Here is a 14520-nt window from a genome sequence, read left to right on the forward strand (position 1 = left end):
GTGTGTGTGTGTGTGTGTGTGTGTGTGTGTGTGTGTGGCAGAGAGAAGGTGAAAATATAAGTTTAACAGCAATAGCTGCTCGAAGAGAACTCATAAACATGTCACTAGGACCTTGACCTTGCAGTAAACAGCTCCACTCCCCATGGTACCTTTCTTTCAGTTCCTATTTCTTCCTATCTCACCTCCTCTGCTTTATTTGGACTTACTTCACCCTATATCCTTCTTCTTTTGAACCTCTGGCCCAAATTTGTCAACAGTATTTAAATGTAAGCAATTCTACATCATTGAAGAGCCTGCATTTCATCTTTAATTTAGGAAGTTAAATGGATTACATTGTCTTGCTGTCTGTCTGTCTGTGCTACAGCATTTATATCAGTTACTCATTCTCTTCCAGGGCATCTGCTCTGCTCCTCTTGAGCCCCTGTCATTTAACATTAGCCAGAGAACTGCCATAAAACATCTCAAAAGAATAATTACCAGTCTTTTAACCCTTGAGTTTTGGACCGAAGCAGAGCGACTGTCATAATTCACTTCCCTCTCAGCAGATGATGCTCAACACGTGCTGGCAATGATGTCGTTCTCCAAAATAAACAAACTGATGAATTCATTTTGTCAGTCAGATTTATGACAAGATGAGATTTAGTGCTTAGTGATTCTTATTCCATGCACAACCTTTGAATTATATTTATATATATGTGTGTGTGTGTGTGTGTGTGTGTGTGTATATATATATATATATATATATATATATATGTATATATATATATATATATATATATATATATATATATATATATATACAGACAATATTTCACCTTTCTAATGCATTTAAAATAATAATAAAAAACATGATTTTAAAGAAAATAAATATAGCCTTTTTCTGACTCTATGAAACTGATTGTTCATCACCTGGCGAAGGTGGAAAGAGTGATATGTTTTTTTCTTTGATGACTAGAACGTCGAAAAGAACAGTATTTATTTAAATCTTCAAATCTTTTGAAATTTGATAAATGTTTTAATGTCGCTTTTGATCATTTTAATGCATCCTTGCTGAATACGTTTTTTTTTTTTCATACTGACCACAGACGTTTGAATGGTCATGTGTATTTAATGTTTAATATTAGGTTTCTATGTGCTGTTTAAAGCTGAATTATCCGTCTGACTATACTCAAACACCTGGCGAAGGTGTTACGCTGTCAATTTATTTTCAAAAGCAGAGCTGAATACAATGATTTAAACGTAGTGATTTGAAGTCCTTCTCAAAAGACATAATTCTTCAGCAAACATGTTTCTCAGAAGTGGAGCTGTTGCCAGCAGACTCATTGTCATATAGGGCGATCTCTGTAACCACACCCTTTAAATAATTGCTCGGGAGGTGTGGTTACAGGTGTGGCCCGTGGCATTCTTCAGTTATCACCAGCCTGACTAAGAGATAATTGCCTTTACAACCTGTAATATACAGTTGCGGCAGAGTGCTTCGATAAGACGCACATGAAAGGTCACGTCCACGGGAACACAGGCTTTCATCTCGATCAAAACCAAGAGCTGGCACAGAATAAAATGCAAATACATACTCAGCTGCTGATTGAAGCCCTTTTTAGCTAAACCATTACATCTTACACTACAAATACACTACCATTGGAACATTTGTGGTTGGTAAGACTTTGTAATGTTTTGAAAGAAGTCTCTTATGCTCAGCAAGGCAACATTTATTCAATTAAAAATTAAGTAAAAACTGTAATTTTGTGAATTATTATCACATCTGTTTTCTAATCTAATATATTTTAGTATGTCATTTAGGTCACACTTTATTTTAAGGTCCAATTCTGGTCATTAACTATGATTTTTGCTTCAGTAACCCTTAATTTGCTGCTTATTAGTAGGGTAGTTGTTAAGTTTAGGTATTGGTTAAGATTAGGGATGTAGAATATGGTCATGCAGAATATGTGCTTAATAAAAAGCCAATATGTTAATAATAGGCATGCTAATAAGAAACTAGGTCATTGTTAGAATTGGTTCCTATAATTTATTCCTGTGATGGCAAAGCTGAATTTTCAGCAAATGATTTAATATAATTCGGTTTGGTTCTCAAGAAAAATGTCTTGAAGAAAACTGTTGTGCTACTTGAAGACCGTTCATCTAAAACTGAAAATTTGTCATAATTTACTCATCCTCATGTTGATTAAATCCCTTTATTTTGTTCAACACAGATGCAGAAAAATATAAATGTATACTGTACATTTTAAATAATGTTGTTTACTGTTTCTGGCAGCCAATGCTTTTTCGTGGCATTTGTCCCTATTCTATGAAAGTCAATGGCTACCGGCAATTGTGTGGTTCCAAGTATTTTTAAGAAGAAAGAAACTCTTACAGGTTTGGAACAAACTAATGGTAAATAATAACTGAATTTTCATTTTTGCGTGAACTAGCCCTTTAAATATTGTAAAACGTGATGATTTTTTCAGGATCTTTGATTAATAGAGTGTTTAAAAGAATTGAATTGGACTAAAATGTTTTGTATGAATGTCTTTGCTGTCTTGTTTAATCATATTAATGCACCCTTGCGGTTATGATCAATAATACAAAAATATATTAATGGTTAACAAGCCTAGTCAATAGGCTTAGTCAATTTTCATGTTATTGACCTCTTGAAAAATGTATTGAAAGGCCAAAAGGAAGCGCTGGGGTGCATCGATGTCGGCGCTTTTGAGTGGCAGCGTAGCAAAGACACAAGACTGAGAGACACAGACTGCTCTTCTTTCAGTGCTGTAATCCAGGGCTCTGCACTCACAATACACACACATTATATCTCTGCAGGCAGCCTCAGGCTACGGCTGCCAAATCAGGGTGTGTGTCACAGTTTAAAAAGAAGAGAAGAAGAAAAAAAAAGATAAGAGCCTTTTCGGGCCAGGAGCCAATTCTGTCTTTGAAATCCATTATTAGTCTCGAGAATGCACGCAACCCTAAGCTTTTTTTGTTGTTGTTGTTTTTACTCTTTCTTCCATTCTCACCTTTGTTTTGATGGTTTTCATTCCTCCCTCCCACTCAGATTCATTAGAGGCCATTTCAATAATTTTTTTTGCAGTGTGTCTACATTTATGAAGACACGACACACAGTATTGACAAATCTTCACAACGACCTGATTGAAGAAAACATCCTGACTTAAAATCCAGGTGAGGTCAGGTCTTTGTGCTCAGAGTTAAACCACACAAACTTACAGCCAGGTGTAAGTTTCATTTACACTCATAACTTGAGTGAAGATCATATGAGAAAAGTTACATATGTGCAATCTCATCTTTAGGGATTTCTGAAGCGTTTTCAAATTAAACATATAAGAATGAATACACACGGTTGCTGACTACCGGCAAAAAAATAAGCTCCCATCTGCTCCTGCTTCCACATCACCACACACTCGATCCCACGGGCCAAAATCTCCCCCTTTAGCTTGACTGAGATGAACCTGAGTTCATTAGTCCAAAGACGCTGAGTGGGGTCACTGCCATCTTTAGAAGGGCTTTTGTAAAGACAAAGAAGAGGGATCATCAGAAAAGAAGACAGACGGATGAACAGACATACAGATAGATAGATAGTTGGATGGATAGATAGATGGATAGAGATAAACATTTGCATTATTATTTTTAGATGTAAACCTAATCTTAACATTTGTGTAAATGTTTAGAGTTGAGAGGTAGATGAGGACATCGTTCCGGTTTGTGTTTTGTGAACTTCAAAGCGTGTCTCTCGGCTCTTTGAGTTGTTCAAATATTTAGGTTCTGTGTCCAGACATGACTGTCACTTGACTTTCCATGACAGCTGGATCCTTCCCAGTTCCGCTTGCGTAAATAAGCAATGTGGGATGACATGTTGTGTTTGTTTGTTGGGAGTGGCCTGATTTATTTCACTCGAAGAACTAATAAATAATCAAGCGAGGTAAGGAGAAGATCTTCGGCTGGATTTTTTATGTTTTATTTTTTGAAAAAGTCAAACCGTTCCAAAGACAAAGAAAATACTTGTGTTAGATGGATGTACTTGATGTAATCAATTGAGCTATTAACTTGATTGGCTAATGACTTACAGTAACTATCAGATTGTTTCTAACAATGGCTTTGAGGCCACAAAATGAATTACAATTTAAAATCGAATATTATCTATGTAAAGGAACTATGTCCAGAGGCGACATGGGGAGGGGGCCTCAATAAAGCTGCACTGCTGAATAAGAAGAAAGCAATGGCAGTTTGAAGTCAATTCAAAACAAATTAAGCTTGTAAAAGGAAGCTCAGCCGGTGCCCTTGTTAAATTTGCATGTCAATACAAACGGCCAGACTGACTACTGCCACGGCAATGACTGATGCAAACACACCTCATACTGCTTTTAGGTTGTTTTTTTTGAAAGGCTGCGTTAATGAATCTCATTCAAAACAACCTGGATTTACTGATTCTTCATTTAATAACATGTAAATACAGCCAGATAACTGCAATTACTGCAAACAAATGAAGTAAATAAAAAAAAAAGTGAGTTACATTTAAGTCAATTATTTGGACACACATTATTTTAAGTAAAGCACATTTCATCTCAGAAGCAGGTGATTGGCCAGAGTGAAGCTGAGAACACAATGAGATCATTAGCTCGTCCAAACTCTCAGGCTTTTGTTATCATTAACCGAGCGCTAATAGTCCAGGGGGAGGCTAAGCTCACTAATGCTAGCGCCTGTTAAGTGGTCCGCCAGCTAATGGCGTCTTCCTGGGGTCCTGATATACAACAAGGTCAGCTAAGGCACATGGGAGAGAGAAAGAGAGAGAACGGACGTGAGAGAAAGCTGCAGACAGGACAGCATGCTTTAGTTAGAGACAGGGTAATACTGGAAACACTTAAATTAATTTAGTTCATATAGTTCATAATAAAGTATTATCATGGCTTTATGGCTTTGTTATAGAGCTTTTCGTTTTTGTTTAAACTTGTTAATACTGCAGTATAGCTTTCTATTATAGTAATGATGTGAACCCGTTTGTATAAACACACAACAAATAGACTTGATTTGATATTTTCTTTTCATTATAAATCTAGATCGTCAAAATCAAGGAAATCTACTGAATTAAACTTAAGTTCTGTGATTCAGCAAATAAATTTTCATCCCACACATTTGGAACTGTTCATATACTGTAACCTCAAATTTAGTTCCTTAGAACTAAGTTCACTTCTCAAAGCCGATATTGCAATGCCTTCTGACTAAAATACTTCCAAGTGTTTCCGTGTGTCACTTAACACATTAATAGTTAATGTGTTAAGTGACACACGGAAACACTTGGAACTAATGTTTTACAACCAGAAAGGGTCACAATATCTTTGTCTTAATTTTTGAACATCATTTCTATTGTTGTACTCCTAACCTAAACTTCTTTTTGTGAATTGCTTTGCTTAAAAACAGTGCTTGTACTTTGTTTCTTCCAAATACAGTTCATATTTTGCTATCTAATGCATTCAAGCATGTTTTAATTTTTAAATACTCTCTGTGGCCACTATATATATATAAACCTACAGCAATATTTGCCTTTTTTGACGAATTTATTTTATGACTTAAAGAAAATGTAACCCTTATGCTGTGTTTTGTGGTCATTTTGACCTAGAGAAGATTTATTTTTCCAAAAATGCTAATATTATTGCTTTAGAACAAAACCTTTTGATGTTGCTCACATATGGTATAACGGCATTCCCCCCCGAAAATGTATAATTTTTGACTGAATTTATAACTGATTGATCGCAGGCAGTTGAAGTTTAGTAAACGTTGGCAAAATCATTCACAAATAAAGCTTTTTTTTTTACTCAAAACTGAAATGCATATGCTCATGTCAGTGAGGCCTACGATCAATCAGTTCCAAAATTATACAAAACCTGAGCTAATTGAAAGAAAATAAGCTGACAAAGAGACTTGATTTAATGATAATATATCATAAGGAGATCAGCAAGCTATCTTTAAAAGACCCAGAGCACTGTATAAGGTAAAGCATCTTTAGCACAAGGGTTAAAATATTCTCAGAACGTTATTCATTTCTTATCCATCTCGAGGAATCAATATGACCAACAATCCTCTGAATAAGAGGGAGCTGTCACATGGAGCCTATGCTGTACACGTCTGCTGCAATGAACACCATAACAGAGGAATGTTAGCAATTGCTGCTGGTCTTAAGGACACATTAAAGCTGCGAGCATATTTTCAAAGTAGGTCAAAAAAGTTTTACAGTTCTCAAATCTGCCTGTGATTTGTGGATTGTAAAGTCAAGCCAGAGTGCATACAAGGGAATTACTGTGTTCAGTGAGTGCAGGCGAAGGACTCTGATCTCACAGCTTACCGACATTCCCTCACTTACTAATAAATACTCGCTCTACCTCCAGTATTAATCCCAAGAGAGCAGCCCAGAGAGCCAGAGAGATGTAATGTGTCCCTTTTGGAGGGGTTTCAGAGATGACGCAGTCAGATGAAGGGCACTGCTTTAGAACAAGGCCCCTGTGTCAGTTTCCCTGCTACTGACTGACCTTCCTTACTTAAACACACACACACACACACACACACACACACACAGCTAAATAAAGGTAAAAACACAATTACACAAATGTGTTTGATTACTGAAATCATAAGCAGAGGCATGTGATTTGTTACAGTCAAGATTGGTTCCTTTATTCATACAATTTGACTACAACCAATCTTATTTGTACCCTGGTGTCAGTGTAAAATTCTTCAAAAAAGCCGCTTCGAATGCAACTTTCCAACCGTTCCACAGTCATCTAGTCCGTTTTATACAAATGTGCAAAATAAGACCGTCTTTACGAACCCTTCAGTCTTCAGTGTCATTCCAGGATCCACAGGACACGGCTCGGTGGGGAAGGGGCGGGGCTTGTCATTCTTAGCCACGCCCCTTTCCTCTTCACCACAGTCCCCCAATGACCGGCCAATCTAATTCAAGTAAAGTGCTCTTTTGAGAAAACACAAAGATTTGCGTCCTTGAAATTTCTTCGCTCTCCATTGAGACAATAAAATAACACGCCGAGCGGGACGATAATAAAATTATGACAGCAAACTAAACAGTTACCCCTTCTGTCCCCTAAACAAGGAAGCTCCGAGTAGTCATACGAACTCCAGCTTGCCATGTCCTGTGTACATCCCCCAGTGCACAAGAGATAGGAGACGTTCGCCTCCGCTTCCTCCTCCCGTGCACAACTCTGTCTGCCGCAGCTTATCGCAGCCCAGACAGCAGTTCTCATGTCCCGTCACCGGCACCATGCACTCCAAGTCCAGCTTGGCCACGTGGCCTTTCTTAGCATGGTGGTGTCCATGAAAACTGTAATGCAGGCGAGACAGCATCTGCTGGCGCTGGGCCTGGAGACGCTTGTTTTCACTACGAAGCATTCGCAATGCCAGCATAATCAGCAGAACCAGGATAAGGCCACCCGCGATGGGAACCGCTATCACTGCCGCCCGAAACCACACCTCTTTAGCGGACGCCAACTCTTGCACCCTTGTGATCAGGTTCTGATTGGAGCTGTAGTATCGGTCTAGATAGAGAGAGAGAGAGAGAGCATGGTGAGAACAAAGTGAGATTTGGAGCTTAGGGAATGAATAAAACAGCATGAAGTTTAACGCTAACATGTTACGTTTATACTCGTTCCACTCTTTTTAATATCTCAGCATCTCAGCGCACTTTTTCATTAAACGGGATTATATTTATGTGCTTTGAGCCGTCTGTCAAAGGACGCTGTGAGAAGCACATTCCAGCACAGTGGGACCGTTTCATGATCCACGTGCAATAAAAAGTATGTGATCTGAATCCAAGTGCTAAAAGGTAAACTGCCAGTTACCCGCAAACTCGCGCTACACTGGAAACCATTAAATATCAGGCTGCAGATTGGAGCCGTGAGAACAGTAAAAGTCGATGTGTGTGCATGTGTCTGATACTGAAGTATGTGTCACAACGGTCCATGTTTGCACAGGACTGACGTCAGACATCAGTAAAGATAGTAACCTACTTTGATTAGATTAAAAAAAATATCAACACATAAAAGGAATCACTGTGTTCTATTCAGTGCCACACAGTCTGTACTAAAACAGGAAAACTTATAAATGTTAACAGGACAATTTACCCCAAAATAAAAATTCTGTGCTCATTTATTCACCCTCATTTCATTCCAACCGTCATCTGTAGAACAAGAAGAATATATTTCGAAGGTTTCAACTGTGAAATGACTCCACTCCTTTTCATTGAAAGGACAAAAATATATATATTTAAAAAATATCTTCATGTTCAAAAGAATAAAGTCAGATTGGAATGACAAGTAAAATGTTTTCATTTTTTGTGATGTATCTCTTTAACAGCTAGCGTGCATTACACTCTACTCATACATCCTTTGCTTTAAGTCAGATTTGTGTATCTTACCTGTCGAATCACCTCGAGGGTGCGTGAGGTCATGCAAACCTCTGTAGTTACACATATCATCATGGCAGCACTCTACAGGAGAGGAGCTTCCACTGGAAACATCCACGTGTTTGCTGGAGCACACGTCTGCGGCGTTTAATAGTGAATCTACACAGCCATGTGTTAGAGGTGAGTTTGTGTTTAGTGGGTCCAGGACCTTGGTGAAGCAAGCATTGAGCTCTGATTTACACATGTATCCAGTGGCAACACAGTGCGGTGCGTCACAGTAGCACCTGATCTCTCCTGCCAAACAGAAAAGATGTAATTAATTGATATCGATGACATTAACGCTCCATCTTGGATATATCAGATCATAAAACAACTGTCCTGATGTGCTTCCAGGAAACTGTAAACTTTCCAAGGATCCTTGACACTAATTCTGTTAACATTTTAGACCAGCACCAACAACTGCAACTGAAAATCTGGCCGGTGTTGCGTGGGAACGCTGAAATTCCCATCACATCCATTCCAACAGAAATTAAGAATTTTATTAGAGAAATAACCTGTGCTGTGTTTTAATTTTTTTTTTTTTTTACATTACTAAGATTTCAAATCCTGCTACTTAGTTATTAACTTTTTATTACCAGGATAGAATTCTTCACTTCACCAAAGAGGAAACTAAACTACTTAAATGTTATGTTAGAGGAAGGGGGAAAGAGAGGAATAAGTGCGCTGTTGACTAGTGTTTGTGTCAGAACACTAATGTGTGGCCATTTCTGTTCAACACTGTAACTCTGTCATGGCTTTTCAAGCAGGGATCCTTTTAGTCTGTCTTATAAAACAGGAACCGTGTAGCTTATAATTAGTGGTTTGTTTGCCAAAGTCAATTTCTTTCAACCCAAATGGAAACTTGTAAAGGGGGGTGAGAGCAGGACTCCTTCTTCAGTTAGCACGCAAACTCACTTGTGGTCAAACCTGGCATTAAGTCGGAGGGTAACTTTTAAAGGGACAGTTCTCCCCAAAATGAAAAATCTATAATTAACTCGCACTCGTGTTGTTTTCGAACTGCATGACGTTCTTTTATCTGAAAGAGATGTTGAGGACCCACAGCATCAGTCGCGCTTCGTATTTACTGTATCTTTTATTAATACAATGAAGGAGAATGGCGAGTGAAACTGTCACTCTAATTGTCTGCGCCAAAGAAAGTCATACAGATTAAACGCGTGAAAAACGACACAAAGTATTGATAGTTTAAACATTTCGCGTTTGTCTAATGCAGGTATATTGTAGGCTATTACCTACCGCCAAAACTACCACTGCGCGTGGATGTGAAACACAGCACTAAACACACACCACGACACGAACACAAATAAACACGGCCTTTGTGTTGTTGTAAGCTGCTTGTGTACACTGTCCAAAGCTGGAGTTACATGCCATCTCATTAGTGTAAGAAATCGCTTGAGGTCTTCTTATCAGTTAGGCTAAATGGGTTTATTATTTGTTTTTATCTCTGATGGTGGTGCTTTATTTAATAATGCAGTGATAACGAAACATAGCACTCTGTTCTTGGCGGGTGTTGCAAATCAAAGTTTAAAAAACGCCCAGAAAATTATATAGCCATGTTTTGATGCGTAATAGCTGGTTTATAAAGCATTATAAATACGACCTTAGAACAGCCAAAACGGATTAAGATGTTTTCTGGAACATATATGTTAAACTGGAGCATGATTTAGATCGAATTGTTCTTGTTGAGTTTTTCTAACGATTTATGAACACTATAAAAAAGGACTACTGAAGCCAAATGCAGTTTAAGTTTTAAAGGTCGTTAGTTCACAGTTGTAATAATGAAATTAACATTTTATAATAAATTGTTTACATGTTAACTAGTTTACTTGGAACATTACTTAAAATTGTACCCAGGCGTTGAGACCATAGTTGGGAAATGTATATAGCTAGTTGCTTATGAGGACTTTTTGTGTTCGAGCGCTGCAGTTTAACATGCTCTTCGCTTTTAGAAACGACTGCATAACCTCAGTCTTACCTTTCGTGAGAAGAACAGCCATCGCACAAAGTTCCAGCTGAAACCAGAGAGAAACAAGGCTGGAATGGCGATCCATTTACAACTGCTTTTCCTCGTCTCGATACCCTGTGGCAAGACCCTCCGACTGGTTTGAGGACTTGTTACATATGTCCTACATCGATTACTGCATTCCCCGGGATCCGTGAACTGCGCTGTATCCAAAAACAAACGGGAACATAAAGGCTGTGTCTTGTTCCATCAGACCAACGCCGAACTGCTGAGATCCGAACTAGCTACATAAGCATTCCTTGTGAGTAACCAAACCAATCCGTCGTGCGTAAGAAACACGAATATATACACACAAAACGTGAAATAATACAAAGAAAAATAAAATAAGTGAGATTTGGACAACTATGCTAGACCACGGAGCACCGGCTCACTGGCCGCGGTGATTTCACTGGATCAGTTTTGGGAGCAGTGTAGCCACGCCCACATGGACCTTCATTGGTCTGCTTTGTTGGTTCATTTGCATACACCGTCCTATTGGCATTGGTATTGGTTCACACAGCGGTCATACAATGTGTCTTTCCGCCTACAGATGCTGAGACAGAATCGCATGATGAGGCATGTAGCAAGAAAAAAAGTAATAATAACATAATGGTTATTAAAATGGGAGCTGGTGTGGCTGATTACGAAACAGAAACATAATATATTGTATCTTCGAGATTAAAAGACCCCTATCAAAACCATTAAGATCTCAATGTTTGTCCCTAAGGATAGAATTAATATTATTATTTTTTTTATTTTTTTGAGAAACGCGTTCAACTATGTTTCAGTGCTTTGTCAGCCATATGACCGTGTTTCTCAGGCTGCTGGAGGTGGATACTGCAGGCCTGCTCTACAGAGTGGATGTAGGCGGGTAGGTTAGAGAAATTAGCAATCCAAAGAGGCACATGGCGCCAGCGAGACGACACAGACAGACAGTGACACTCAATTACCCCTCAGACAATCCCATGCAAAATACACAGAGCACAACGATCGATATCTCAACTGCCCTACCCGCCCTAATGTGTGGAGCACTTTGGTCAGGGCATGTGCTCCACAATTGAAGGCATTTTGGCTTGAACCATAAATAAATAAATGTTCTACAAATACAACCAAGTCTATTGATGCAGCAGGCTATTTAAGCTAACATTTAGACCCACCCATCAAACAGTAGGCTACGGCGACTTTTATTTGAATTATTTTTTAAATAAAACAAAATTAATAACAAATTTATAAAAAATATTTGTTGCTGAAAAGAAATGTCTTTGATTTGAAAAATCTGCCTGGAAATCTATGAGGTTACAGGCTAACACGGTTTATTTACCAACATAACGTTTAACTATTTTGTTGCGTTTATATTTTCTGTATCTCTCTCTCTCTCTCTCTCTTTATTTATTTCTTTGAAAAGTGAAAATGTTAGAGTTAATTGACTTGATTAATAATAAAATCGCCAGATCCCTTTGTTGGAAAATTAGATGTAATATGCTTTCACTTATTTCATTAATAATTTATTGAGGCAATAGGCTGGTTAACTAAATCAAAACAGATTTTGCACGCACGCACACACACAGAGCATATAGATAGATATATAGATAGATAGATTTATAGATTTATAGCTAAATGTAGTGATGGACAGGAGATAGGGAAGTGTTTGATGATGAGAGACAGACTGGGAGACGCTCACATCTGATAGACGGTCATCGATTCAGTGTCAAAGGCTAAAGACAAGCCATTCCGCTTCAGGGGACGCATTCAGAGACCTACAGAAATTACCGGATTGACAGCAATTATCCTAATTGTTGGTAATTTCACAGAGGCGCCAGCTCAAAACCAGTCCTCCCTTCAAATGGCGAGGTTCACACCTCCACAGACTCATCTGAGAAACTGCCCGAAACATCTCTATCGATAGCCTACTTGTGATGCTCCGATGAGCTGTGTGAAGAAAAAAAAACTTTATTTTCTATCATTCTTCATTTGACCCACCTATAGATAATTCAGAATATTACCTTTAAAGTTTAGTAATTTCGCTATGAATAATGATTATTCAGCAGTAATTAACTCCAAAGAACTGTTTTTCTTCTAATTATGAGGATTCACAAGATGATGTGGAGTAATCATGACTTTCATAATAAGCCTATCATTAAATGTTCTCAGGCACATTACAATTATTTAGCAAATGGGACGTTTTTCGTAGAGTAAGTAAAGACAGGTAGTTAAGTCGGCCACCAACTTAAAAAAATAAAATAAAATAAAAACACTTTTAAGCAAACTTGTTGTCAAATAAAATATCTGTTAATTAACATTTCAAACTGCAAAGACATTTTGCTAAGTCTTTATGTTTGAACGATCAGGTGCTGCCCTCTTGTGTCCAATTGTGAATATGTTCAATTTTTATGTCAACGTTCAATCACTTACCAAAACATTAGAGAATGTGGATAAACAGTACTGACATTTGCTAGCACATGATTTACACACGTTTATACCTGATTACAGGGGCTACTTTATGTTAATTTGAGTCATCTGATCAAATCTGATAGAATGTCCCAAGCCCTTAAACAAGGGATACTCAAATCTGGCTGTGATCCACTTTCCTGAAGTTTAGCTCCAACCTTGATCAAACTCTCCCTACCTGTGATTTCCAATGATCCTGGAGGCATTGATTTGCATGCTCAGGTGTGTTTAATTAGGGTTAGAACTAAACTCTTCAGGAAAGTGGATCTCGCGAGCCAGATTCGAGTATCCCGGGCTTAAACTATACAATTTGAAATAACTCTACTACACTACACCGGTGAAATTAAATGTAAACAAATGCCAACTGCTTTTGTTTTTCTCCATTTACAGTTAAGTTTATGAGCACATGCTATTCTGCTGTTCCTGAATGCCACTAGAATAACAAGCAATCGTCAGCGTATTTTTAGACTTTCACCTTTTCATTCTTTGAGGAGTTATAAATGTTTCTTAAGTCATAAAACATTCAATGTTGAGTTACTCTGCATGCTGCTAGCATAACCTGCTCTTCACATCTCAAAACCTCAATCTGAGGCACTATATGGAACTGATCTTAAACGATGGTCAGGATGTTAATACGGGTGATATGCGATTAGTGAGAAGCATTCATAGGCCATATCTGTTCCAACTCATCGCTTCTCTTTGACCAGTCCACTTCACAAAAAGCAGTAGGACTTTGTTGTTGTAAATTTACAGTGTTTTTGTATTCTATTGTAGTATAATCAGATTTTTTTCAATCCACGAGTAGACCTTCAGATGATAAATATCTGGACAAACGCCAGACAACTTCTGTCCAGATCTGAAGTAAAGTTTAAAAACGGGAAACCAAAGAAAACAAAAAGACCGCACAAGCGAAGTGAGGCATCACAACATAAGAGTATGTGATATTTCTGTATTATTTTTATACAATTATGTTACCGGCTTGTTATATTTACTTGTTTTCTTACTATTTCGATTTAGCCACGATTCATTTAAATCTCCGTTTTAGTCATTTTAATATTCAAGTTTTTGTCTAGCAGCATAGCCAATTTTTGCAAGCCTTTCATATATTTTATTCCAATTAAACCATGTTTAATAGTTTCAGTTGTCACTATAAGAACAATAAATGTCCCTTTTTTTTAAAGTGCTATTACGTAAATTCTTTAAAAAGATTACATTTTAATAAGTTATAGATGACAGCAAATCTAAATGCTAAAATAGGGGTAAAGAACATGAACATAAAAAAATTCCTCCAGTGTACAATCTAGGTTTTATGCCTTAATTATTTCTTGCCTAATTTAAATGTTTTGTAGTAAACTCAACACGGAATAAATCAAGACATAGACAACACTAACCCCAACACTTTTTTTTTTTAGTTTAGCATGTTTATTACAATACATACATTTCACATTTGACCTTCTGACCCCAGGTGACCCTGCCCTCACCCTGGTGTAACAGGGTTGGTGATGTCCAGTCCTTGGCTGACCCTCGGTTTCCAGTGGCACCTTTCCCCCCCCATTCCATCCAATCAGGGTGCAAAGGAAAATGTGTAGTAATAATT

The 14520-nt window shown here is 37.8% G+C and overlaps 1 protein-coding gene across 1 annotated transcript; it reads right to left on the bottom strand.

Annotated features, from left to right (window-relative positions):
- Positions 1 to 4429: 4429 nt before the first annotated feature.
- On the bottom strand, positions 4430 to 10885 carry bambia (BMP and activin membrane-bound inhibitor (Xenopus laevis) homolog a). The gene is made up of 4 exons (XM_052571638.1): positions 10449 to 10885; positions 8429 to 8710; positions 6387 to 7550; positions 4430 to 4770 (listed from the first exon to the last, which is right to left on the bottom strand). The coding sequence occupies exons 1-3, from the start codon at positions 10522 to 10524 to the stop codon at positions 7123 to 7125; spliced, it is 786 nt and encodes a 261-aa protein (XP_052427598.1). The 5' UTR covers positions 10525 to 10885; the 3' UTR covers positions 4430 to 4770; positions 6387 to 7122.
- Positions 10886 to 14520: the final 3635 nt, after the last annotated feature.

Source organism: Carassius gibelio, chromosome B12 (assembly GCF_023724105.1).
Source record: "Carassius gibelio isolate Cgi1373 ecotype wild population from Czech Republic chromosome B12, carGib1.2-hapl.c, whole genome shotgun sequence".
Lineage (NCBI taxonomy): Eukaryota > Metazoa > Chordata > Actinopteri > Cypriniformes > Cyprinidae > Carassius > Carassius gibelio.